At 40.0% G+C, this 25,766-nt stretch overlaps 1 protein-coding gene across 1 annotated transcript; it reads right to left on the bottom strand.

Moving 5' to 3' along the window:
• Window positions 1–1,669: 1,669 nt before the first annotated feature.
• On the bottom strand, window positions 1,670–24,468 carry LOC120317766 (vomeronasal type-2 receptor 26-like). Its single transcript, XM_039364606.1, has 7 exons — window positions 24,404–24,468; window positions 22,130–22,219; window positions 14,705–14,996; window positions 11,681–12,331; window positions 10,772–10,999; window positions 8,855–8,981; window positions 1,670–2,571 (listed from the first exon to the last, which is right to left on the bottom strand). Exons 1-7 carry the CDS (start codon window positions 24,466–24,468, stop codon window positions 1,670–1,672), a joined length of 2,355 nt encoding a protein of 784 aa, XP_039220540.1.
• Window positions 24,469–25,766: the final 1,298 nt, after the last annotated feature.

Genomic DNA, 25,766 nt, shown 5'->3' with positions numbered 1-25,766 from the left:
TTCTGGCTTGATGAGTTACATGAGCCACCACCAATCAATTTATCCACCATTGATATTTTATAGCCCTGAAACAAATCTATTTATCAATACTATATGGGAAATGAAAAAAATAATGATAATCTACCAGTCACAGGACTCCTTCCTCATTAATTGTGAAATTTGATTGCTGCTACAAATGTTTCTCCTTTTATCATATACAAAACATAACCTGAATCAGTTTCTTTGTAGTAAAGAAATAATGGTCACTTGAAATTATTTATTTTTACTTTGTCCTTTACCAGTACATGTTTGACCACATGGACAAATAAATTGAAGAATATGATAATATACAAATACTAAACTAAGAAATTCACTTATTTATAAAAGTTAAATCCTTCCTTCCTTCCTTCCTTCCTTCCTTCCTTCCTTCCTTCCTTCCTTCCTTCCTTCCTTCCTTCCTTCCTTCCTTCCTTCCACCCTCTAGGACCCATCAAATACATCTTTCTAGCAAATAAGACCCATAGTATGCCACGTTTTTGAAGTGATGATACCTTGTACTGGGAACATCACACAGTGAGGGCCAAAGGCAACATCTCTTTGCCAATCACCACAGTCTGGAATGTAAATCAGAGAAAGAAGACAAACCAGAAAAAAACAGTGCTACCCACACTGATCCTCTGAGTTTATATAGAAGGGTAGAATGTTTGTTGGTTTTGAAAGCCACTTGGATCTAGAGGAGGTGGCTTAGCTCATAGCCCTAAGGACCGATCCATTTTCTCAGACTCAATAGATTCAAACTATTCCCAGATAGCCAGACTGCTCCACAGGCATTGCCTCCCCCCCCCCCCGGATCTGTGAACAAATTACAGCAACTTTGTCTGATAGATTCTAACATAATCAAGAGATGCATGCAGCAACTGAACAAGTGACAACTCTGTGCTACAATTCTCTCCATTTATCTCTTGATATTTAAATATTCTGCAATATCAATACATATTTAATTGTTTATGGATTGTCTCATTTAATATCCAATTGAAGTTATGATGTTATTGAAGGAGCATATTTCTTAGAGATCCTCATAGTTGCTGCTCATTGCAGTTTCATGATCACAAAGTTAAAATTCAGATACTTGGTAATCAGGGCACAATCATTTATTTATTCATCACATTTTAAAACCAACCACATCCTTCACAGATGACTCTTGAGTGGTATACCAAGAAAATATTAATGTCTTGTAAACAGTATATAAAAATGGATAGTCGCAAGGGAGAAAAATGTTAAGGACTCTTTTTGCAAAATTTATTAACTTCTGATTCAGATTGAATCTTGACATCTATAAGGGACATAAAAACTAATTCAGAGGAACAGCCAGAAGAAAATTTGAATTTCAACAGTTCAGAATGTACAAGTGTGAGCACTCAGATATTGTTTGTAACATTTCATTGCAGTTAGCCAAAATATTCTACTGAAGTATTCTACTGTTCTTCTTTATAAGCAATTTTCCTAAAGGAGAAGAAAATTATTGTCACTTGATAGAAAGTTCTAGGGCTTTTGATGATGATGGTGAAGCTATGTTCAGATTTATGTACCTGTTCCAGGTTCCAGAAACTGCAGCATGTAATGAACCTGAATTTTATATTGGAGTAGGGGAAAGTTTGCATTGAATCAATGGGCAAATTGAACTCCATATTCACAAATTTTTCTTTGTTAATTGCTCCTTTGTATTCAAATCAGGTCTCAAAATAATGATGTAGCATTTGGGGAAAAATATGCAGCCCAGTAATCCGGCTGCAGAAGCCAAAATGGAAAAGATCTCCATAGCCACCATATATTTGCCCTTTGTGCTCAAGTAGGTGGGAACAAATGATATCCACACACTACAAAAGACCAACATGCTAAAGGTGATAAATTTGGCTTCATTAAAGCTGTCAGGTAAGCTCCTAGCTAGGTAGGCAACTGAGAAGCTAATAGCAGTCAAGAATCCCAGAAAACTAAGAACGGTATAAAACATGGTGGTTGAACCTTCATTACATTGTAAGACAATTTCCTCAGCCATAGAGTGCATGTCAGAATCTGGGAATGGGGGAGAGATTGCCAGCCATGCTAAACAGATCGTGAGTTGAGTCAAAGAGCAAGAAAGGACAATGGAAAGAGCCATCCTTTTCCCCACCCATTTTTGTATTTTGGAGCCTGGCTTTGTGGCCATGAAAGCAAGAACCACTATGGTTGTTTTACCCAAAATACAAGAAAGGTCTACAGAGAAAATAATACCAAAAGCAGTTTGACGCATGAGACATTTCACTTGATCAGGTTGCCCAAGGAAAAGGAAAGTGCAGAGGAAGGAGAACAGAAGGGCAACGAGAAGGGTATAAGTGAGGTTCCTGTTGTTGGCTTTGACAATGGGGGTGTCCTGCTTTTTAATGAAGGTTCCCAGCATCATAATGGTGACGACAGAAAAGAATAGACTAACAATGGACAAAGAGACTCCCAGTGGCTCATTGTAAGATAAGAAAGTAATTTTTTTTAGAATGCAAAGGGTCTGAGCCTTGTTTGGATATCGATCTTCTAAACACTGGAAGCAATCAACTGCATCTGGAATAAGAAAAGATAATAATAATAATAGTAAAGTTGGAAGGGACCTTGGAGGTCATCTAGTCCAACCTCCTGCTCAGGCAGGAAACCCTACACCATTTTGGACAAATGGCTGTCCAATCTCTTCTTAAAAACCTCCAGTGATGGAACACCCACAACTTCTGGAGACAAGCCGTTCCACTGATTAATTGTTCTCACTGTTCAGGAAATTTCTCCCTAGTTCTAGATTGCTTCTCTCCTTGATTAGTTTCCACCCGTTGCTTCTTGTCCTGCCTTCAGGTGCTTTGGAGAATAGCTTGACTCCCTCTTCTTTGGGGAAGCCCCTGAGATATTGGAATACTGCCAGTTTCTGCCAGATGATGGCCAGTTTCAACAAATAATCAAGTAGCAGAACTGAATGTTAATTTAGCAGATTAATTTATTCCTAATTAAGCACGACCTGCTTGTATTTAGTTCCTGGCTATCAAGGAACTGTGGTGGGGAGAAAATGAAAAGCATTAAGTGGGAGGAAAGTATATATTACGTTGTATGATTATTTAATGGAGATAAACTCCTAATTCAGCAACTGCATACTAGCTCTATCCCTTTCCTTTAATACACACAAATTTCAGCATTAATTTAGAAACCATAATTGGAACCATCTAGAACAAATAAGATGAGAAGTTTATTTCTGAATTCTTTGAAATATATTTTCATTTTTGGTTTTTATAAAGAAATATTATTGACTAAAAGCCTTTTGTAGGTAGTATAAATATTACCATTCTGAACCATGGTTACTGTTGTGTCCTGAGCCTGCAAAGGCAGTCTTGGGACATTGCAATGATCCCGGGTAGTTGGAAGCTGCCCTGGACCAGACTGGCTGGTGCCGGCTTCGCACGCATGCGTGAGGCGCGGAGTGCGCCAAATGTTGCCATTTGGCCTGGGGAAGCGTTCTTAAGAGAAGCAGAGAGGCCTGCGAGCCTCAGAGCTGTAGCGGAGCAGGAGAGACTACAATAAAGGCTTCTTGACACTACAAGATGTTCTGTGCTTATTTGCCATTAAGCTGAAGACTTAACACTGGCGACGAAGGTGGGATGCCTTACAATTAATTAAGAAGAATTGTAAGCTTACCCAGGAATCCTGAGAGCAGCTAGGAAAATGGCGTTAAATTCAGCACCTGCCTGCCAGTACAGCGTCGCTGGAGGTAAACTGGCTGATAGACCCCTTCCTTACAAAAGGAGAAAATGGCGAAGATAGGGAGACTCTCTGAATTTGATGTCACGCACCCAGAAAGATGGGAGTCTTATGTGGCCAGAGTAGAAAACTATTTTAGAGTAAACCAAGTAAGAGAAGATGGCTTAAAGGCCGCTACCTTGCTGTGTGTTTGTGGTCAAGATGCATTTGAAATTGCTGAAAACTTAGCAGCCCCTGTGCCTCTTGAATCTGTCACCTACACAGATTTAAAAAAATTACTAAAAGAACATTTTCAGCCCAAGTTGTCTGTTATTGCATGGAGACATACTTTTGAACAGAAGGATCAACGGGCTGGTGAATCAGCTAAAGAATACATTGCAGCTTTGAGAAGAGCAGCTAAGCCTTGTGAGTTTAAAGACTTAGAAGAAAGGCTGAGAGACAGATTTGTATATGGGCTTAGAAACAGAGACTTGCAGCAGAGACTTTTTGCAAAGGAAGACATATTGTTCCAAGATGCCTTGAGAGAGGTTACTGCAGAAGAGGCAGCAGGTGGGGCAATCAAGAATATGAGGCCTATCAGAAGCACTCCAGAAGCTGTTTCTGTGCACCATAAGGGAGTCCAGGAGAGCTCTAAAGAGGATCCTGAAGAAGAGGTGGATCATCTCTACCCAGCCAAAGAAAGGAAGCAGAAGGAAGGCAAAGAAAAGTCTTCAGCTGTACCCAAGTGTTTCGGGTGTGGAGGTCGCCACAAGAGGACCGACTGCAGGTTCCGTTCTGCAATCTGTAGAGCATGTGAGAAGCAAGGCCACATAGCAGCTGTGTGTCTGGGCGGTCAGAAGGTACAACCCCGAGAAGAATTGCGCCTGAAAGGTACCATGGTCCCCAGCCAAAACAGGGTTGGTTTCTGTGCTTCATGAAGAAGTATTTATAGGACAGGCACACACAAGCCACTCAAAAAGAAACTGTCACTTAAAGTATAGTTGCAAGGAGTTCCATTGGTTATGGAACTAGACACTGGGTCTGCACTTTCAATTATTTCCATTCACACATTCAGAAAGATTTGCTCTAGCAGTGGGTTCCAGGCCAAGCTTAGGGCACCCAATATAGTTCTAACAGATTTTCAAAACTCCAAAGTGTGTGTTAAGGGGGAGGCCACCCTTAATGTACAATATAAGGATTTTGAAGGTTCATTAGATATATTGGTAGTTGGGGGTGAGCGCACGAGTCTCATAGGACTCGATTGGTTTGAGGCCTTGGGAATACAAGTTACAGGGCTTAATAGTTTGCAAACAGTAGGTCTACAAGAAGTCTGCAAAGAATTTGCAGATATCTTCAGCCCACAGCTGGGTACATACAAAGGGCCCCCAGTTTCCTTAAAGTTAGACCCCACTGTCACTCCTATCAGAGTAAAAGCAAGGAGAGTACCTTTTGCTTTAAAAGGAAAAATTGATGCTGAATTGGACAAATTGATTCAGCAAGGAGTCTTAGAACCTGTTGACTCCAGTCCTTGGGAAACTCCCATAGTCACGCCTCTTAAGGCTAATGGGGACATTCGCATCTGTGCAGATTACAAATGCACCCTAAATAAGGCATTGCAACAACATGCCTATCCTGTACCTGTAGTCAGCCATATTCTGGCTTCCCTCAAGGGGGGCGTGTTTTTGCAAAGCTAGATTTAGCACAGGCTTATCAACATTTACCTGTTGATGAAGCTGCTGCTGTAGCACAAACCATTGTAACACACAGGGGGGCATTCAAAGTCAAAAGACTACAATTTGGAGTAAATGTGGCTCCTGGAATTTTCCAAAGCGTAATGGAAAATACCTTGAGGGATATACCAGGGGTTGCCCCTATGTTGATGATGTCTTAATTGCTGGAGATTCCACTCAAAATTTAGCTGAGAGATTGAGGGCTGTCTTGCTGTGGTTCCGGAAAACAGGCCTCAAGCTTAAAAAAGACAAATGTAAAATTGGGGTGCCTTCTACAGATTTTCTGGGATTCAAAATTGATGCCACTGGCATTCATCCTGCTGAGTCTAAACTAAAGGCTATTATGCAAGCTCCTAGGCCTAAGTCCAAAGCTGAACTACAAGCTTTTCTGGGCCTTTTGAATTTCTATAATGCTTTCATTCCTAACAAAGCTAATATAGCTGAACCACTTCATAGGCTTCTGGACAAACAGGCAGTTTGGCAGTGGTCACAAGCACATGAAGCAAGCTTCAATGAGGTTAAGGCCTTACTTATATCCAATAATGTGCTTGCACATTTTAATGAAACTCTTCCTGTGTGCATCGCTTGTGATGCCTCCCCTTATGGAGTGGGAGCAGTACTTAACCATCTAAGACCTGATGGAACTCAGGTTCCTGTTGCTTATTACTCCAGAACCTTGTCTTCTGCTGAGCGAAACTACGCTCAGATAGACAGGGAGGCCTTAGCTGTTGTTGTGGGAATTAAAAAATTCCATGATTTTTTATATGGCAGGCATTTCATGGTCTACACTGACCATAAGCCTTTGTTGGGATTCTTTACTACAAACAAACAAACCCCCCATATCATCTTCCCTAGGATGCTGAGATGGTCCATCTTTCTGTCAGCCTATGATTTTTCTTTAGTTCACAAACCTGGCAAAGAAATGGGCCATGCTGATGGCCTCAGTAAATTATCCTTACAAGTAGTGGAGGCTGATCCTGCCCCTGCCATCACCATCCTTTCCATTCTGGTGCTGCCTGAGTCACCTTTAAATGCCAGGGATGTGGCTGCTGAATCAGCCACAGACCTCACACTCACTCGTGTCTTATCCTGGGTTTTGTCTGGATGGCCAGAGAGTTGTCCAGGTACTGAGTTTCAGAGCTTCTGGCTTAAGAAACATGAGTTATCCACTTTTCAGGGTTGTCTGCTGTGGGGCAGCAGAGTTGTTATTCCTACCTCAATGAGATCTAGGGTCTTAGGTTCCCTTCATGAGGGCCATCCTGGCATTGTAAGAATGAAGGTGCTTGCGCGCAGCCATTTGTGGTGGCCTGGGTTAGACAAGGAAATTGAGGCTAAGGTGCACGCATGCCAGTCAGTGCTCATGCCCAGAAATGCCCCAGGCTCCTGTACATAGATGGGAGGAAACACAGTCACCTTGGTCTAGGGTGCACATCGATTACGCTGGGCCCTTTCAGGGTCAATTCTTCTTGGTCCTAGTTGATAGCTATTCAAAGTGGCTTGAGGTTGTACCTGTCTCTTCAACCACCGCTGCCAAGACCATTCAAGTACTGAGGGGGATTTTTGCTGCACATGGGCTTCCGGATGTTTTGGTGTCTGGCAATGGGCCTCAATTCACCTCTTCCAAATTCCAAGCTTTCTTACAGGCCAACATGATTCGTCATGCCACCTCTGCACCATTCCACCCTTCCACCAATGGTATGGCTGAACGGATGGTCCGCATCACCAAGGATGCTTTAAAAAAACTGACCTATGGAGACTGGCACCACAAGTTGGCAGACTTTCTTCTTGCATACAGCACCACACCTTTAACTTCTACTGGGAAAAGCCCAGCTGAACTTCTCTGGGGGCGCAAACTGATTACTAAACTTGACCGGTTGCACCCGGACAGATTGCCTCCTAAGGCTACTCAACCCAGGGCACCGAGGTATCTGCAAGTGGGTGCCCCGGTATGGACCTGTAATTACGGGCCAGGTCACTTGTAGGTTCCTGCTGTAGTATGCAAGGTTACTCGTCCCTTGTCGTACGAGGTATCATTGGATGACAGTCATGTCCTTCGGTGACATATCGACCAGCTGCGTACAAGACTGGACTTACCCTAAGAAACTCCTGGGCCTTTTCCAGGTGGGGAGGGGGACCTCTATGGGCAAAGGGATGGGTGTTGGCAGCAGCCGGGCCCCAACTGAGAGGCCACAGATGGCCTATTCCAAGATTCTGCAAGTGTTCCAAACAGGAATCCATGGGAACTAGGAAGCACACAGGCACCAGTGCCTACTCCAGCCAGGGAGTCACCTAGGGGGCATACTCATCATTCACCAATACCATTCAGTACTCCAGTCAGGGAGAATAACCGGGAGCATTCTAATAACTCAAACATTGCAAGAGAGCTGGCACATAAACAGTCTATTTGGCCCAGTACTGCTGCTGTTTCCAGAAGGAGGCATTCACATAGGGAGGTGGTCGGAGAGGCAAATCCCAATTCTGACACCTCCGGCACAGATGGGGGGGCAACTGAGTTTTGGGGAAATACTGAAACTCCAGACAGTCCCATTACGGGACTGGGGAGCGAAGGAATGCAGCCCCTTGATAGGTCCAGTGTGGGCCTGGGAGGCTCTACAGAGTTGCCTAACAGTGGCAGTTTATTAGAGGGGCCAGACAGCCTGCAACTAGGCAGGTCAACCAGGTTATTGGGAGAACGAAGTCCTGGTCTGATGAGCCCGGTGGGCAAGCAAGCAGACCAGGCAACGGGGCACGGTCCATGGGGACCACCAGGGTCTGAAAGAGGAGACAACTTCATGTCATCCTCTGGGCAAAATGGAATTGGGGATTCTCAGGGTCTAAGGAGGTCACAGAGAGTCAAGAGATCTCCTAAGTACCTTGAGGACTTTGTAACTCTGCTGGCAAAGCAAAAACAGTGAGAGGGTGTCTGCTGTTGGGAACAATGGAAATACGGGCATTGGGTATTAATCCCCAGAACAATAGCCCGGTACCATTTGGAGCATGGGTTGGCACATCACGCTTGTGTTGAGTTGCGTGTAACTATTCATATAATTTATTAGTCTTAGCCGGGGGGGGGGGGAAGGAGTGTTGTGTCTGGAGCCTGCAAAGGCAAGCTTGGGACGTTGCAATGGTCCCGGGCAGTTGCAAGCTGCCCGGGACCAGACTGGCTGGCGCCGGCTTTGCACGCATGCGCGAGGCGCGGAGCGCACCAAATGTTGCCATTTGGCCCGGGGAAGCATTCTTAAGAGAAGCAGAGAGGCCTGGGAGCCTCAGAGCTGTAACAGAGCAGAAGAGACTACAATAAAGGCTTCTTGACACTACGAGATGTTCTGTGCTTATTCGCCATTAAGCTGAGGACTCAACAGTTACGAAAATTGAATACTCTTGCACAGGACCACTCTTACCCATCTGGTTTGAAATTTCCCCTTTTGCACATGGAAGGCAATCATAACAGCAAAATGGCTTCCCTTCTATTTTCATCTTCCTGTATCCTGGATAGCAATTGTCATTGCATACAGAAAGCGGTTGGACCTATCAAAAAGTGAAAGCAGGATTTATTGCAAAGCACACATTTTTTTCTAGAAAAGTCTATTTCAGAATGGATTTTATTTTTAAATAATAAATGTTGGATGTGGGTGTTCCAAAATCTCCTTGCTTTAGAGAAATTATAGTGAATTACAGGTAAGGAGACCTAGAATCAAAAGTGAAGGAAGGTACCCTAAGAATTGGAGAGGTGAAGATGGCATCATTTCACTAGGTGAAAGTCAAGATCCAGAAGAGCTGTTTATCTTATATAAATTAGCTGGAAATAGAGAATTATATATTTTCCTTGAGTTTTAATTTCTTTTTCTCCTTTTGCCCCCAAATGCCCAGGGGTTCTGTCTGAACTAGAGTTAACATGATCATTGATATGGGATTCCCCATTTCTTTTTGCTTCCCTAGCCATGTCAGGAAAGTAAATACCATGTAGGATACGACCAAGTTGAGCCTGACGGTGCAGTCAAAGCATAAACAATCTGGGGTCCCTTTGTACACAAAAGAGATATAAGTACCACCTCCAATTGAAATCCTGTTGACTCTTATCTTGTGCCAAATTGCCTTGGCAGTTAGTAGATCACATTCTTGCTCATAGCTAGCATGAAATAAACTTTTATCACTTTTGAAATCTATCTTTGTTCCTGATTTTTTTTCCCCTTACACAACAATTGCCTTCATTCAGTTGGTCATATCTTTCAAGTATTGGTGGAAAAAGAAGAAAATTAGGAGCAACAGTTTTATCCTTCTTTATTGAATAGGTAAAGATAGACACTATGCAGAAGATGTAGAGAAGACATTAACACTAGAAAAGAAACCAACAACAACTTTAAAAAGAAATTGAAGGAGTGGGATATTTCAGTGGCTATTGTGACAAGTCAATCCGTTCAAATGATTGAATTATTTCCAAATAAGGTCTCTGAGGAGAAGCAAGAAACAAAATATAGATAGTTGCAAATGATTTTCAGAGCACTAAGAACAACACAATGGAATGAGAAGAAAGAAGAACAAGTCAATCATTCCTGGATCTAATAGAGACTGCTTCCCAGATACAATGATTAGCAAATGGAAACTGTCAAACTCGGGCTAGACTATTCAAAGAAAGGAAAGACTAGAGAAGAAATACTATGTTTGACAAGGCTGAAGAAGAATAAGAGGACAATGGATTAGCTGAAATTACAAGATCAAAGCAAATTCTTAAATATCTATGGAGTGAGGAGTTATTATATCAAAATGATGAGCATATATCCATATGGTGATTATGGTTTCAACAATAATAATATTGTATAAACATGATTCCTCCTTTAAAATTAAAAATAATTTCATCTTGCATGGAATCTGGAAATACAACTTGAATAAAATCAGTGTCACTGTTTGGAATTTAGTTATGGATTTTGCAAAAATACCATCTTGTATTGTGGAACTTCTGCAGCATATACAATACAGTCATTAAACTGTATAATTTAAACTCAGCCAACCTTGAAATCCTAGCAAGAGTAGACAGCATCTATTGAATTATATTCTACTAAAATCATAATGATTTGATGAAGAGATGTCACAAACTTATTTTAACACTTGCCATAAAAAGATTTCAGTCTCTGCATTTCAAAATTGCTGCTCATTATTTCTTCAAGTTGGCAGTCTTCAATCTGACAATCTGAAGGACAAGTTCAAATCTATATTACTATAGTAATTATATTATATTATCATAGTAATATAATCTATATTACTATATTACAGAGAAGGGAAAAATGCATATTGTAGTTTGAAATCTGAGCAGGAAATACCTGGTTAAACATGGCAGGCCAGATGATGTCTTCTGTAGAAATGACAAATAGATTATCTGAAGAAGGTGTTTGGTCGATCTTTCCAACTTTGACTTTGACAAAGCTCTTGTTTGGGAAGGTGACCCAGTTGATAATGTCAAATCCAGTGTTCAAGTCTCCATTTTCATTAAAAGAGACTTTTTGTCCTGCAGTGTTATTAAAAGAGATGGTTCTCAAATAGTGATGGAGCTAAATAAAAAATTAATGGAAAAAAGGAAGAAAGGAAGGAAGGAAGGAAGGAAGGAAGGAAGGAAGGAAGGAAGGAAGGAAGGAAGGAAGGAAGGAAGAGGAGGAGGAGGAGGAGGAGAGGGAGGATACCAGTGGTATTAGGCTATGGATCATCCATTTAATATAATTGAGCACATTAATAGAATTAGTATTGCACAAACAGTCATCTTGTTTCTTCTCTGCCACAGATGTTTGAACCTCTGAGAATCACACAGATTCTGTAGCATCTAAACCAGTGGTTCTCAAACTGTGGGTCGGGACCCCATTTGGGGTCAAATGACCGTTTCACGGGGGTCGCCAAACAAGGCTGTCTGCCATTTTTTCCTCCTTTTCTTTGGCCACGCCCCTGGCACCTGGTGATGTATAAGTGGTTGGGGGTCACCACAACATGGGGAACTGTATTATGGGGTTACGGCATTAGAAAGGTTGAGAACCACTGATCTAAACCTTTTTCTCCATATTGTTATAGTTTTTTTTATCTATTCACAATTGCAAAACTTTTCAAATTTTGGAAGGATGAGGAAAATGGAGAGATAGTAGACACTCCTATCACTCCAATATTCTCATTGGCCTTATACTTTGTTCTGCAGCTCTTTGATTAGAACAAGATTAATGGGAAATCTTTATGCATTCTCTAATTACCTGCCAGGCGTTTTGAGTCAAAAATGTTTCTCTCCCAGCTTTTAGTGTCCTCTGTTTAAATGTGGGGGAAAGCATGACTTGTAAAGCATGTGCCACAGCATAAACTGCATTATAGATGCTGTAACTCTGCCCAGTCATGGTGGTATCAAACACAGACTTAGGTACATTCTCAAACTTCTCTTCTCCAGTGCACAGCTTACCATCATCTACCAATGCATGAGCAAAGGTGCAATCAAAAACCTGTTTCCAAAACACTCTCATTAATTGGTCTTCCTCTCCTGAAGTTGGCTTTGTCATCTGAAGAAATTTATTGAATCCAGGGATCTCCTTGGAAGAGACTTCAAAAGTTATAGCACCGTGGAAAGAATCCATAGTCAACATTTTGAGAAGGGAAAATGATGTAAATTCCATTTGAGCTGGCATTATCCAAACTTTATCTTTTCTCTTGACTGGTTTCTCTACCGTTTCTTCAAAATAGGGCAAAAGTAAAATAGTGATAGTATAATGGTTTTCACAGTATAGAATTATCACATTTGCAGTGCTTTTCATGGTAATAATATATAGTTTACGGAAATCATTAAGTATACTTTGAACATAATTGATAAATGTTGGCTGAGCTGTCTCTTCCATGAAGTCGAAACAGATTCCTTTCTGGGAAAACAAATTAACAGCATTTTCTATGAACTTTTCATCACTCTTTTCAAGTTGGAAAATCAGTCCAACCCATGTCCACTTTAAATACAACAGCAGCTGGAAAAAACCCATAATCTCTTGATCACCATTTGGGAAAAATTGATGAAAGAAAACACTTTGTGTCTTGCTCTGTATTGATGGAGAAGATCCATAAATGAGCTAAACATTGGGGAAAGAGGGAACATGGTTTTCCAAAATGAAATACTCATTATTTTTAAAAATGCTGTTCTTAATTTATTTTGTTTGTTGCAAATATTGAAAGATATCTAATCAATTTCAGAAACAAATGTGGAATTTTTATACAACAGCTGTTACTGTAATATAAGTTCAAAGTGAGAAACATCTGTTGTAGAATTGAAAGATTTGAGTCAGCTCTTTCCAGGAAAGGGAAGTTTATTGCGCAGGTTCAGAGAGCCATCATGGCTAAAGAATCTGAACACAGACTGTACATTGATGACCATTTTTATAATCCTTCAGGCGGGGGTTATTTCCTGAGCAGGTCACATTCCATACCACATTCTATAGGTCCTTTTCTAACATAGGAAAACTACTAGACAGATCTATAATCGATAGTTCTTCATTTACATTGGAATGCTTTTAGCAATCAGCAATATATCAAGTGTTAAGCAGTTTAGTTACACCATGTGACAGGCAGTTAGTAATATATCATGTGCAGAGCTGGGAACAGGATGTCTGGCCATCCTAAATTTAAGAGTTGTCTAGTAAGCAAAACAAACCTCCCTTTTACACACAATCTTTGGTGGGCCATCTGCTTTTTACCCACATTCATTGTCAGACCATTAATATTTTTCCAGGTACCACTTTACATCAAATATATATTAATTCAGGAAATATTATAGTGAAAATCAACCACATGTTTTAAGGTCTAATGTCATGGTTCCGATAGATGAAACCTATCAAAAGAACTTCAAGGAAAAAAATTCTTCCTTATTCAGGAAACAAAGTATTGGCACTACATAGTTGAACCCAAAAACTAAATTCCCTTCCCCCCACACAAAATAACAAAGTGCAATTCCCACCCCAATAAGCTGTCGTAAATTACATTCTCCAATTAGCCTAAAACATGTGCTTTCTCCCCAGTTCCTCAGCCCGCCAAAACATTATCAGTTTGTTCTTGGGTTCCCACAAAGTAAAGTTATTATTATGGCTAGCTGAGCTCAAGCATTCATCCCACCCACCCCCTTCTGCACCTGATTTCTAAATACTAGAAAAAGCATGTTAAAAGCAAAGAGAAAATGGCTGCAATTTTCATCAGTTGTCAGAGCGTGAACATCCAATGTTTACAGCGTTGACATCTAAATCTTCTAGGTTCTAATTGAGGAAGGAAACCCATACACATATATCACCATTTTTCTCCTCATAGGAAATGGAAGACATTTCAAGAAATGAAGTAATGATGGGATGAAGGTGAAATAGGATGAGTAATTGAAGAACATCGTTTCAGCTATTTATCTTTTAGTTCTAGTATTTTTGCTAAGTACTTGATGCATTTTACAGTGTGATGAGCTATAAGGGAATTAATGGTAAATAAATATTTTATTTGAATTTCATATTGATTCATTTGTAATACATAGGTTAATTTTTTGTTACTTGAGTCATCATGAAAAATTCATGGAGAGAGAGGAAGGAAGGAAGGAAGGAAGGAAGGAAGGAAGGAAGGAAGGAAGGAAGGAAGGAAGGAAGGAAGGAAGGAAGTATATTCTGCAATATAAAGATCAAGATAAATATTCCCTTTACTTCATCAAGTCCATGAATCCTTTACTTCATTATTAAACATGGTAAGAAAATGGATGCATGAAATGAACTGATATTTCTTTAGAGTGAATTAATAAATAACTCAAGGAATTCAATTGATTCATATTCATATTGATGAATAAATCTAGCAGAGTAGCAAAACGTATCCATCTCATCTGCAAATTAATAACTTGTTCGTCCCTCTTTGGGTTGCCACTTTATTTCCAATTCACAAAATGTAATATAAAAGGGGAAAAAATTATTTGTTGTTTTTTAAAAAAATAAGTTTGTAAAAGTAAAAAGGAGGGAGCATTTTTAGACTTGCAAGATTCTTTATGGTAACTTTACAATAGAAGATTTCAGGATTTTGTTTTTTAGTCTGCATAATCTTGAAAGGCTGACATCAATCTTGAAAATTGGATAGTATTCTCTCTCCTGCCTTTATGTTCCAAAGAATGAAGTGTGTTAGGCCCAGATTATATTTATCAGAGTGTTGTAATTGCCTGCAGCTCTTTCTCCTGCCTTTCAAGATTGTTCTTATAGTCCACTAAAACTTTGTTCAAAAACAAATCTTACCTGAGGCATCTTGTAGACATTCAAAATGTTTGCCATGAAAGGAAAGATGGAAGAGTTAGGTCCTGCAATGACACAAACCACCCAATCCTTGACATCACACTTGTAGTTGGGCATGAATCTGCCCTGTGTTGAAACAAGCTCCATAGAAGCCAGGTTAGTCCATGTCGCCATGAAATAACTATTAAAGATTTGAAGACCCAGACTGATGTTGGATAATATGTTATTGTTTTCATTTATCTCCTTTATAGCAAAAACCAAGGCTAGGATATGTTGATAGTTCTGTAGAAAATATCTGTAATGAGAGATATATTATAAATCATATTTCTCCTCCTGAAAAATGACATCATAGAACCACCAATATTGTGATGGATGGATATGAAAACTGATGACATAATTTTATAGTAATGGAAATACTTTGCAAAGATTTTTTTCATAGTGTCTAAAAATGTGGTTTTTGATGAAATGGAAAATGCTCCTGGGAAATGTGTGTATGTGTATATATGTACGAAAACAAATATATATATTTATTTATATAAAATTATTTATAATGAATAAAAAGAAACATAACATTCTGCCTGGAACAACTGTTATCTATATCTATATCTATATCTATATCTATATCTATATCTATATCTATCTATCTATCTATCTATCTATCTATCTATCTATCTATCTATCTATCTATCTATCTATATCTTTAATAGATAGATATAGATATAGATATAGATATAGATATAGATATAAATATATATATATTACAGTTGTTCCAGGCAGAATGTTATGTTTCTTTTTATTCATTATAAACAATTTTCACTAAGAAACAGATGAATTGCTTGAAAGAACATTAATAATCCTATTAAAACATATCAGTAACTCTTAGGCATACTATAAGTTATACCCAGTTAGTTACAAAGGGTGATTTGAGAGTAGAGCATTTAAAGAGTAAGAAAATGGGGAAATCACTGAGTTGAGAGCTGTTATAAGTGTCTTTGTATAAAATATTTATTTGTCCAGTAAGAAATATCAGTGTAATCAATCTACATTGGTTTTAGAATGAAGGAACTAACAGCAAGAAACAAAACAAATAATTTGTGCTGCAAGTAATACGTGTAATCAACTATGCTCAGCCAACCTATTGGAAAAAGTTATATGGTTTAAGATATGCTACAGGTAAGTGAAAGTCTTTACACAATCTCATCAACCAGATGTTCAGAGGGGTGCCTTGTGAAACCAACTCGATCTGATATCATGTAGAATTGAGATAGTATCCCAGCCACTATGAAATCCCCTGGCCGAAAATACTTGTGCTTAATAAGGGAAAGTTTCTCCATAGCACATGCTTTGGTACAAAGAATAAGGCATGTAACTCCTGACAGTAACACTGACAATGTTGCCATCACTGCCATGGAAAATATCATCTTCTTCAAGAAAATGTTTGTCACCACATATGAACCAGGTCCACCTGCAACACTGAAACATAAGGGGGAAAAAAATCCTCCCAGTGATTAGAATAGCCTCTATAAATATTCTTTCCCAAATAGCAAATTGCTGCAGCTCTAACATTTTGGTTGCACAATTAACAATACTTTTCATCAACCCTGAGCCGTTCTGGGTAATTGTCCCTTGAAATTCCTCAATGATTTGAGAAGAATCTACTTTACAGGTATTCCTTAGGTAATTATAGGGGAAATCAATGGACAGTCAGTGACGCTCCTTTGAGGTTTTGAGTAGAAATCAGAATGATGATATTTATGGACTAAGAAAAGGTACTCATAGCTGCAAAGTGTATGGGAGCTAGAGGGAAAAAAAAAAAGAAAATGTAAATGCAAATGAACAAATGCTAGTTCTGTAGCTGTAAACTTTTCATTCTGTGGAACAATACAACTACCCAACTTTCTCATTAGGAAGCACATTAAAGGGTGACTTTTCCAAAAAGCCAAAGAGAAACGGACCCATCATATTATAGGATCACACTCACATTTTTTATTGTTTTGAGGTTTAAGCACTTTGGTTATTGTTATGATATTTCTTTTTAACATTCACAAGGGAGTTAATTTGTAAGCTGCTCAGATTCCTTTGGTTTGGGAGCAGTGTGTAATGCCTAGTGAGCAACCAGATAAAAAGGAATAACATTGGAGACAAGTTTTTGATTGATCCACCTTTAGAGAGTGAATCAATTTCAGAAGAGAAAGTTCTTAATATTAAGAGGAATATAGTTTTGAACACTGTTTTTATTGAAAACTAATTTATAAATAGTAAAAATATAACTAGGCTTTTTTCATTTGTTTCAAATGGTTTTTAATCTGTCTCCTCAAAGTCTCCTGATCTGGACCATATTTTTGTGTCTGTGTTTGTGTGTGTGTGTGATGACTGACACGATCCTCTACCTGATTTAACCAATTATCCACCATTGATATTTTATAGCCCTGCAACAAATATTTTTGATCACAAAAATGGGAAATGGGAAATCAATTAGAGCACTCCTTCCTCTTTAATTGTGAAATAACTTTAGGAAGTCCATTTATTTATAAATGTTAAATCCTTCCTTCCTTCCTTCCTTCCTTCCTTCCTTCCTTCCTTCCTTCCTTCCTTCCTTCCTTCCTTCCTTCCTTCCTTCCTTCCTTCCTTCCTTTCTTTCTTTCTCAGGACTCATAGGATGCTACTTCTATATATCGATTATATCTGATCACATGACAACCAAAGCAGACTCATCTAGATATTTAAGAGGAATCAAAAGAGTATGGATACTGCAGAACATCACACAGTAGTAGCAGTGGTGGGATTCAAATATGTGAACAACCGGTTCTTTGTGTGGATGCCACTTCCAGAAAAGTCCATTCTGGGCCTGGGCAACAAAAAATTAGCTACCAAACTGGTGCAAACTGGCTGAATCCCACCACTGAGTAGTAGCCCAGGGAAAGATCTCTCCCCAAATCACAATGGGGAAAAGGTGGCAAAGTGGCATAACACAATGCTGTCCAATTCACAGACCTAAGGATCTATCCACTTCCTCAGGCACAATGGGTTCAACCTATTCCCAAATATTGGAGCAAGACTCCTCCACAGGCACCCCCACCTGGACCTGCAATAAGGCCGACTCCAACTGTGAACGTATTTCAGCAATTTTGTGTGATAGATGCTAGCAAATAATTTCACGTGCCCACACAAGGATTTCTCTGGATTTCCTATACCCAGGAGTACATTTGTCACCCCCAAACAGGGCTACAGAATTATATATGCAGATGCAATAAGAGTGGTGGAAAATTGGCACTGTGTCATCATTTCTGCCACAATGTAAGACTTAGTAACAGCCCCAGCTCATATTTGGTTGAGTTTGTCATTTGTGAAGTCCCAGTTATGATCTTGATATCTCTTGTTTCACCTCCCTTAATTCTTCAGTGAAGCATGGGATAGGATTAGTTCTGTGAGAAAGGATAGGTTGCATGGGTGCAATTTGATTCAAAGCCTCATCTTTGAATCTGATTCCAAAGAGTGAACAATGCTTCAGATGGACAATGCAGCAGGAACATCCCCCAACTCTCCCTGATATCCATCCAGATCTATAAGTGTACATAGGGTGGAACAATATAATGGGCTCATTCTCCCTGAAGCGGATATTGGGGGGAAGAGAATTTCATATTCATATTAGTAAAGTTGGAAGGGACCTTGGAGGTCATCTAGTCCAACCCCCTGCTCGGGCAGGAAACCCTACACCATTTCGGACAAGTGGTTGTCCAGTCTCTTCTTAAAAACTTCCAGTGTTGGAGCATTTACTGCTTCTGGAGGAAAGCTGTTCCACTGATTAATTGTTCTCACTGTCAGGAAGTTTCTCCTTAGTTCTAGGTTGCTTCTCTCCTTGATTAGTTTCCACCCGTTGCTTCTTGTCCTGCCTTCAGGTGCTTTGGAAAATAGCTTAATTCCTCTTCTTTATGGCAGCCCCTGAGATATTGGAATACTGCTATCATGTCCCCCCTTGTCCTTCTCTTCGTTAAACTAGACATACCCAATTCTAGCAACCGTTCCTTATATGTTTTAGCCTCCAGTCCCCTAATCATCTTTGTTGCTCTTCTCTGTACTCTTTCTAGAGTCTCAACATCTTTTTTACATCGTGGTGACCCAAACTGGATGCAGTATTCCAAGTGTGGCCTTACCAAGGCATTGAAGAGTGGTATTAATACTTCACGTGATCTTGATTCTATCCCTCTGTTAATGCAGCCTAGCACTGTGTTGGCCTTTTTGGCAGCTGCAGCACACTGCTGGCTCATATTTAGATGATTGTGCACTAGGACTCCGAGGTCCCTCTCACAGTTACTACTATTGAGCATGGTGCCACCTATGCTGTACTTGTGCATTTGGTTTTTCTTGCCTAAATGTAGAACCTTGCTTTTTTCACCATTGAATTTCATTTTGTTAGTTAGTGCCCAGTGTTCAAGTCTGTCCAGATCCTTCTGTATCTTAAGCCTGTCTTTGGAGTGTTGGCTATTCCTGCCAGCTTGGTGTCGTCTGCAAATTTTGATGAGGGGTTCCATCTATCCCTTCATCCAAATGTTGATGGAGATGGTGAAGAGTATGGTCCTGCGGCCCCCAGAACAGAGGCCCTGGGGCACCCCACTACACACTTCCCTCCATATAGATGCGGTTCCATTGAGGACCACTCGCTGAGTACGGCCGGTCAGCCAGCTACGGATCCGTCTGGTGGTGGTTCTGTCTACCCCACATTTTTCTATCTTCTCAAGTAGTAGGTTGTGATCTACTTTATCAAATGCTTTACTGAAGTCCGAGTAAATTATGTCTACAGCATTCTTCTGATCCACTAATTTTGTCACTTGGTCAAAGAACGCAATAAGATTTGTCTGGGACGATCTGTTTTTGACAAACCCATGTTGGCTTTTAGTAATGACTTCGTTTGCCTCTAGGTGTTTGTTGATTCGTTGTTTGATTATCTTTTCCAGGATCTTCCCAGGTATTGAGGTCAGGCTGATAGGTCTGTAATTTCCTGGATCCATTTTTTTTTCCTTTTTTGAGGATGGGAACTACATAAGCTCTTTTCCAGTCCTCTGGTAGTTCCCCTGTGTTCCAGGATCTTTGAAAAATATAGTTCAGTGGCTCCGATATCACATCTGCCAGTTCCTTGAGAACTCTGGGATGTAATCCATCTGGTCCTGGCGATTTGAACTCATCTAGGCTGGACAGGTGCTCACTAACCATTTTCTTGCCTATCTTAATTTGTGTTTCTGTTTTGTTTTTTATGGCACTATTTTTGAAAGGTTGGTCTGTTTTTTCCCTTTGTGTAAAGACAGATGCAAAAAATGAGTTAAATAGTTCTGCTTCTCCCTGTTGCTTGTCACCTTCTTGCCACTTCCACCCACTAATGGACCAATCATTTCCTTCACTTTTTTCTTGTTTTTTACATGTTGAAAGAAGCTTTTTTTGTTATTTTTGACTTTGGTCGCAAGCCTTAGTTCATTTTGAGCCTTGGCTTTCTTCAATTCATCTTTGCAGGCTCGGGCTATTTGCTGATATTCTGACTTAGTTATGTTCCCCTCTTTCCACTTTCTATATTTGTCCTTTTTATCTTTCAATTTGTCAGAGAGTTCTTTATGCAGCCATGCTGGTTTCTTTTGGGAGCTGTTGTTTTCCCTCTTTGTTGGTATTATGCTAGACTGTGCTTTTATTATCTCATTTTTCAAAATTTCCCAAGCTTCTTGAGTTGTTTTCCCCTTGAGGATTCTCATCCATGGAATCCTTCCCAAGCCTCTCTAAGTTTATTGAAATTAGCTCTCTTGAAGTCCAAGACTCTAGTTTGACTGTGTTCTATTGCTTGTGCTTCTATAATGTTGAATTCTAATATTGCATGATCACTTCCTCCCAGGATTCCTATGGCTTCAACACCGTCTATCATTTCATCTCTGTTAGTGAGAATTAGATTCTGTTCAGGCTCTGAATGACCCCGGATAGACCTTTGATTGTCATGGTGTTCTTCCATGACCTATGAAAGTCATGGTGTGACTTTTGACCCACATTGTACCCCACTCTTAGAGAAGGCCAGTTGAAGTCTGCTGTGGAGAAGTGAAATGGATTCAAGGTGATCAGACAGAGAAGTTGCTCTTAATTAATATTTAAAAGGTGAGGAAAGGGTTTTAAAGGTGCTAGACCAGTGGTTCTCAACCTTTTTAATGCTGCGACCCCCAACCGGTCGTAAGTCGAGGACTACTCAGCTGGTGCAGCACCGTTTGCAGAATGGGACTTTTGGTGGGCTCAGCAGGGCAGAGACAGCCTGGACAATTCCTATTGGCTTTTGAAAGCCAATAGAATTAGACTTTATTCAAGAGAGTCTATTCTATTGGCTTTCAAAAGCCAATAGAATAAAAGGGAGTAGCACAGCTAAGGAAAAGGGCAAAAAAAAAAAAGGCGGACTGCATTGTTTGGCGACCCCCGTGAAATGGTCGTTCGACCCCAAATGGGGTCCCGACCCACAGGTTGAGAACCGCTGTGCTAGACAGTCCCATAGTTGTGTGCTCCTTTATACCCACAAGCAAGGCTGCTGAGCCTTCTTTTCATGCCTTTCCAGAGGTCAGGAGAGTGAGGGTCCTCCTCACTTATGGAGGGACAATATTCCACAGGGTGGCGGCAACAACAAAGAAAGCTCTCTCTGTCTCTGTCTCTCTCTCTCTGTGTCTGTCTCTGTCTCTGTCTCTGTCTCTCTCTCTCTCTCTCTCTCTCTCTTTCTGAGTGGGGGAAGAGGACTGGCAGACTAAGGGCAGGAGAGAGCCAGCCCAATAAGATTGTGTGTCAGCTTGTCGGAGAACAGCGTGAAGCCAGCTTGCCAGATGAGCAGAAGATCAGAGAGAGGGAGAGAGGGAGGGAGACAAAGAGAGGGAGAGAGAGAGAGAGGGAGAGAGAGAGAGAGAGAGAGAGAACTCATGCACAGCAGCCTCTATTTCTTTTAAATTAAACTCTTCAATCAATCGTGCGCGCACACAAGTTTTGCAGCTCCCACTGTTTTCTTTTCTCTGGGAAACGGGTCCAAGTGGCTCTTTGAGTGTTTAAGGCTGCCGAGACCTGGTATAGACTCTCCTGGTGGGTTTATCAAAAACATCCCAACATCATGCTGTAATTCCAGATTAGCTGGGTGGCGTATAAATTGAATTAATAAATAAAATTCACACTGTGTCTGCCTTTTCCTTTAGTTTGTCTGAAAATATGGCCGGTCAAAGGTATATGAGCTATGGTTCTGCTTATGCTCAGGAAGCTGCCAATTATTTTGGCTGGGAGCACAGTGTACACTGCAGTTGTGTGCAAATTTAATACATTTATGCTTGTAGCTTCAAAGGGATTTGGTTGCTTTAGGTGAGCTAGATTTTGGTTACAACAAATCTTTGTATTCTGCAGTTACAGTGCAATTCTGAGAAAAGATTGATTTACCTTATAGGGTTGCCAACAGGTATAATGAAGTCACCAATGCACTCCACAAAGCTTCTATCATTTTCTCCGGATTTGAAGAGATACGGAGCCCTAAATGACAATAGCAGTTGGGACACATATGTGAAAACATTCAGTCTCAGTCTACACTCCCTGTGTCAATTTCACAGAAATCCAAACAAGATTTAAAATGACAATTTTCCTCCATTGGCCAATTTCTTCATATTAATTGCTCCTGACGGAAAATAATAATAATAATAATAATAATAATAATAATAATAATAATAATAATAGTAACAACAACAACAACAACAACAACAAATTCACTATTAGTCAATTGCAAAAGGCGGCCTTACTAGGAACTGCTTCCATCCTGCGACGATATCTGTAATACCATCAAACATCCACATCTGCCTATCCCAGGTCCTGGGTAAGGACTCGATAGGTAGACAAAATGCCAAATCCAGTCTGAACATCTGGCTGACTGTGTGATGATTAATAATAATAATAATAATAATAATAATAATAATAATAAGAATAAGAATAAGAATAAGAATAATGAAGGCAATCAACACTTGGGCAATTCCAGTCATTAGATACACAGCTGGAATAGTGGACTGGACTCAAGCAGAACTAAAAGCAATGGATAGGAAGACCAGAAAAATAATGACAATGAATCATGCCCTTCATCCACGCAGTAACATTGATAGACTTTATCTACCAAGGCAAATAGGTGGGCGTGGAATGCTACAAGTACATCAGATGGTTGAAGAAGAAAAAATGGCTTTGGAAGAATATCTGAAGAAGAATGATGAAGATGCACTGAAATTAGTATATCAGGAAGGCTTACTAACTACTGGAGAGACCAAACTGGCCTTCAAGAAAGACCAAATAAAGAACAGAATAGAGGCATGGGAAGACAAAGCACTACATGGCCAATACATGAAAAAAATAGCTGGGAGATAATAACAAGACCTGGCAATAGCTAATAGCAGGAAAATTGAAGAAAGAGACCGAGGGACTAATTCTGGCTGCACGAGACCAAGCCTTAAGGACAAATGCATACAAAGTCAAAATTGAGAAGACAGCAATAGACAGTAAGTGCCGCCTATGCAAAGAAGCTGAAGAAACAGTGGACCACTTGGTAAGCTGTTGCAAGAAGATTGCACAAACTGATTACAAGCAGCGGCATGACAAAGTAGCAACAATGGTGCATTGGAAGATCTGCAAAAAATATCATTTGCCTGTACGCAAAAACTGGTGGGATCATAAAATAGAGAAAGTCATAGAAAATGATAAAATTAAACTGCTCTGGAACTTCAGAATTCAAACAGACAAGCACCTGCAACATAACACCCCAGACTTAACAATTGTCGATAAGAAAGACAAAAAAATCTGGATAGTGGATGTGGCAGTGCCTGGAGACAGCAGAATAGACGAGAAAGAACTGGAGAAGATAACAAAATACAAAAACCTACAAATAGAAATAGAAAGACTGTGGCAAAAGCAAGCAAGGGTAGTACCAATAGTCATAGGCACCTTGGATGCAATCCCAAAACAACTGGAGCACCACTTGAACACCATTGGCACTGACAAATTTGCCATTAGTCAATTGCAAAAGGTGGCCTTACTAGGAACTGCTTCCATCCTGCGACGATACCTGTAATACCATCAAAAATCCACATCTGCCTATCCCAGGTCCTGGGTAAGGACTCGATAGGTAGACAAAATGCCAGATCCAGTCTGAACATCTGGCTGACTGTGCGATGATCCATCATCATCATCATCATCATCATCATCATCATGGAGCATCTAGTCTACAGATGCTTTTCATCTGTATGGTTTCAACCCAGGGCATATTCCCTTTGCTCTTGTCAGATTACTGATCCAGAGACAAATTTCCCAATGGAGTTGTGAGCCAATGTGAAAAAGCCATATGACTTACCATGAGCCCCACCCCCTCTGAAGCCAGAAGTAATTATTTCCATGCAATTATCAGACTCTCATGACTCACCCAACCTCCAATTGCTTCTCAATAGCTACCAGAAAAAGCATTCTTTAAAAAAGGCATAAGTCTGAAATAATTCCAGGTTTCCATTCAGGGCACGGGCAGAAGGAAAACAGGACTCTTAAATAATCATTTGATCCAGGGCACATTTATTCCCAATCTTCTCATTCTATGCTAATGGGATGAATAGCAATCATGCATCTGTAGGTGGTCACAGTGGGACCTCTGACACCTGATGGTGATGTTGGTCCTGGTTTTATTTCTTTTACCACCCATAGTGTGCAAATTTGCTGCAGAGATGTGCTCTAAAAATGATCCTCTTCCTGTTCGACATGACTGGCAGCAACCAGGAGATCTCCTCCTTGGTGGAATGTCCTCACAGATAATTTATATTTCCTATCCACTTACCTTCAGGAAACATCCATCAATAGAGCTGGAATCGGATTTTCCCATGTAAGGATTTCACCTCCCTCCCCCTTTTTTTTCCCCTGTTAGGACTTTGAAAAGAAGGTGCCCAAATGGTTTGTCATACTCAATTTTACTGAATCGGAGTGATCTACTCTGAGTTGCATCTAGTTTAATGAAAAGGAGGACTGGGGGTGATATGATAGCAGTCTTCCAATAGCTAAGGGACTGCCAAAAGGAAAAAGAAGGTCAAACTATTATTCAAAGCAATGGATAGAAACTAACCAAGGAGAGAGCCAATCTAGAACTAAAGAAAAATTTCTTGACAGTAAGAACAATTAACCAGTGGAACGACTTGCCTCCAGAAGTTGGGGGTGCTCCAACCCTCGAAGTTTTTAAGAAGAGATTGGACAATCATGTGTCTGAAATGGTATAGGATTTCCTGCTTGAACAGGGTGTTGGACTAGAAGACCTTTAAGGTCCCTTCCAACTCTGTTATTCTTAGTGAGAATGTCTTCACATGAGCCCATTATCTGTTTTAATGATTAAAGGTTGTGCTTGGCTTGACTTGTTATGTTATCTAGGTTTGCACCTCAGTTGTTTTGCTGAAGCTTATCCTGAGCCTCCAAGTTCACTTTTACCCTAGATTAGATGAAAATATAAGAATCAGAATGATGTAATGGTTATGGCACTGGATAAGAAACTGAGAAACTGTGAGTTCTAATATTGCCTTAGGCGTGAAGTTAGCTGGGTGATTTTGGATCAAATCCTCTCCATCAGCCCAAGGAAGAAAGCAAAGGAAAATAATTTTTAAATAATGTTGCCTGGAAAACTACACAAGGTGTCCCTCTGGCCACCAGGAGTATAAAATGACATGAAGATAACTAAGAAAAAATAAATAAATAAATAAATAAATAAATAAATAAATAAATAAATAAATAAATAAAGGTGGAAAGGTAGTATTTGTTTATAGTTTGTCTGTGGTTCATTATTCTTTTAAAAGAGAAATATAACCATGGCCACTGATTTTACTAAAAGTTTTACTAAAACATTTGAAATGTTTTCAAATCATGCCTTCTGTTGAAGAATATTTTCATACAGCTTTAAAGAGTTTTTATCTATCTTTCTATCTATCTCTCTCTTTGAGCATTTTTTCCCCTACATTTGGTGGTAATGAATTTGAGATTTAAATGTAGATCATCCATTCCTTACAGAAAAATCTGAAAG

The sequence above is a fragment of the Crotalus tigris genome, unplaced genomic scaffold (genome assembly GCF_016545835.1).
Source record: "Crotalus tigris isolate CLP2741 ecotype Arizona unplaced genomic scaffold, ASM1654583v1 scf7180000019817.510193, whole genome shotgun sequence".
Lineage (NCBI taxonomy): Eukaryota > Metazoa > Chordata > Lepidosauria > Squamata > Viperidae > Crotalus > Crotalus tigris.
Note: the sequence above shows the minus strand (reverse complement) of the source record. Positions and strands in the feature narration are given on the sequence as shown.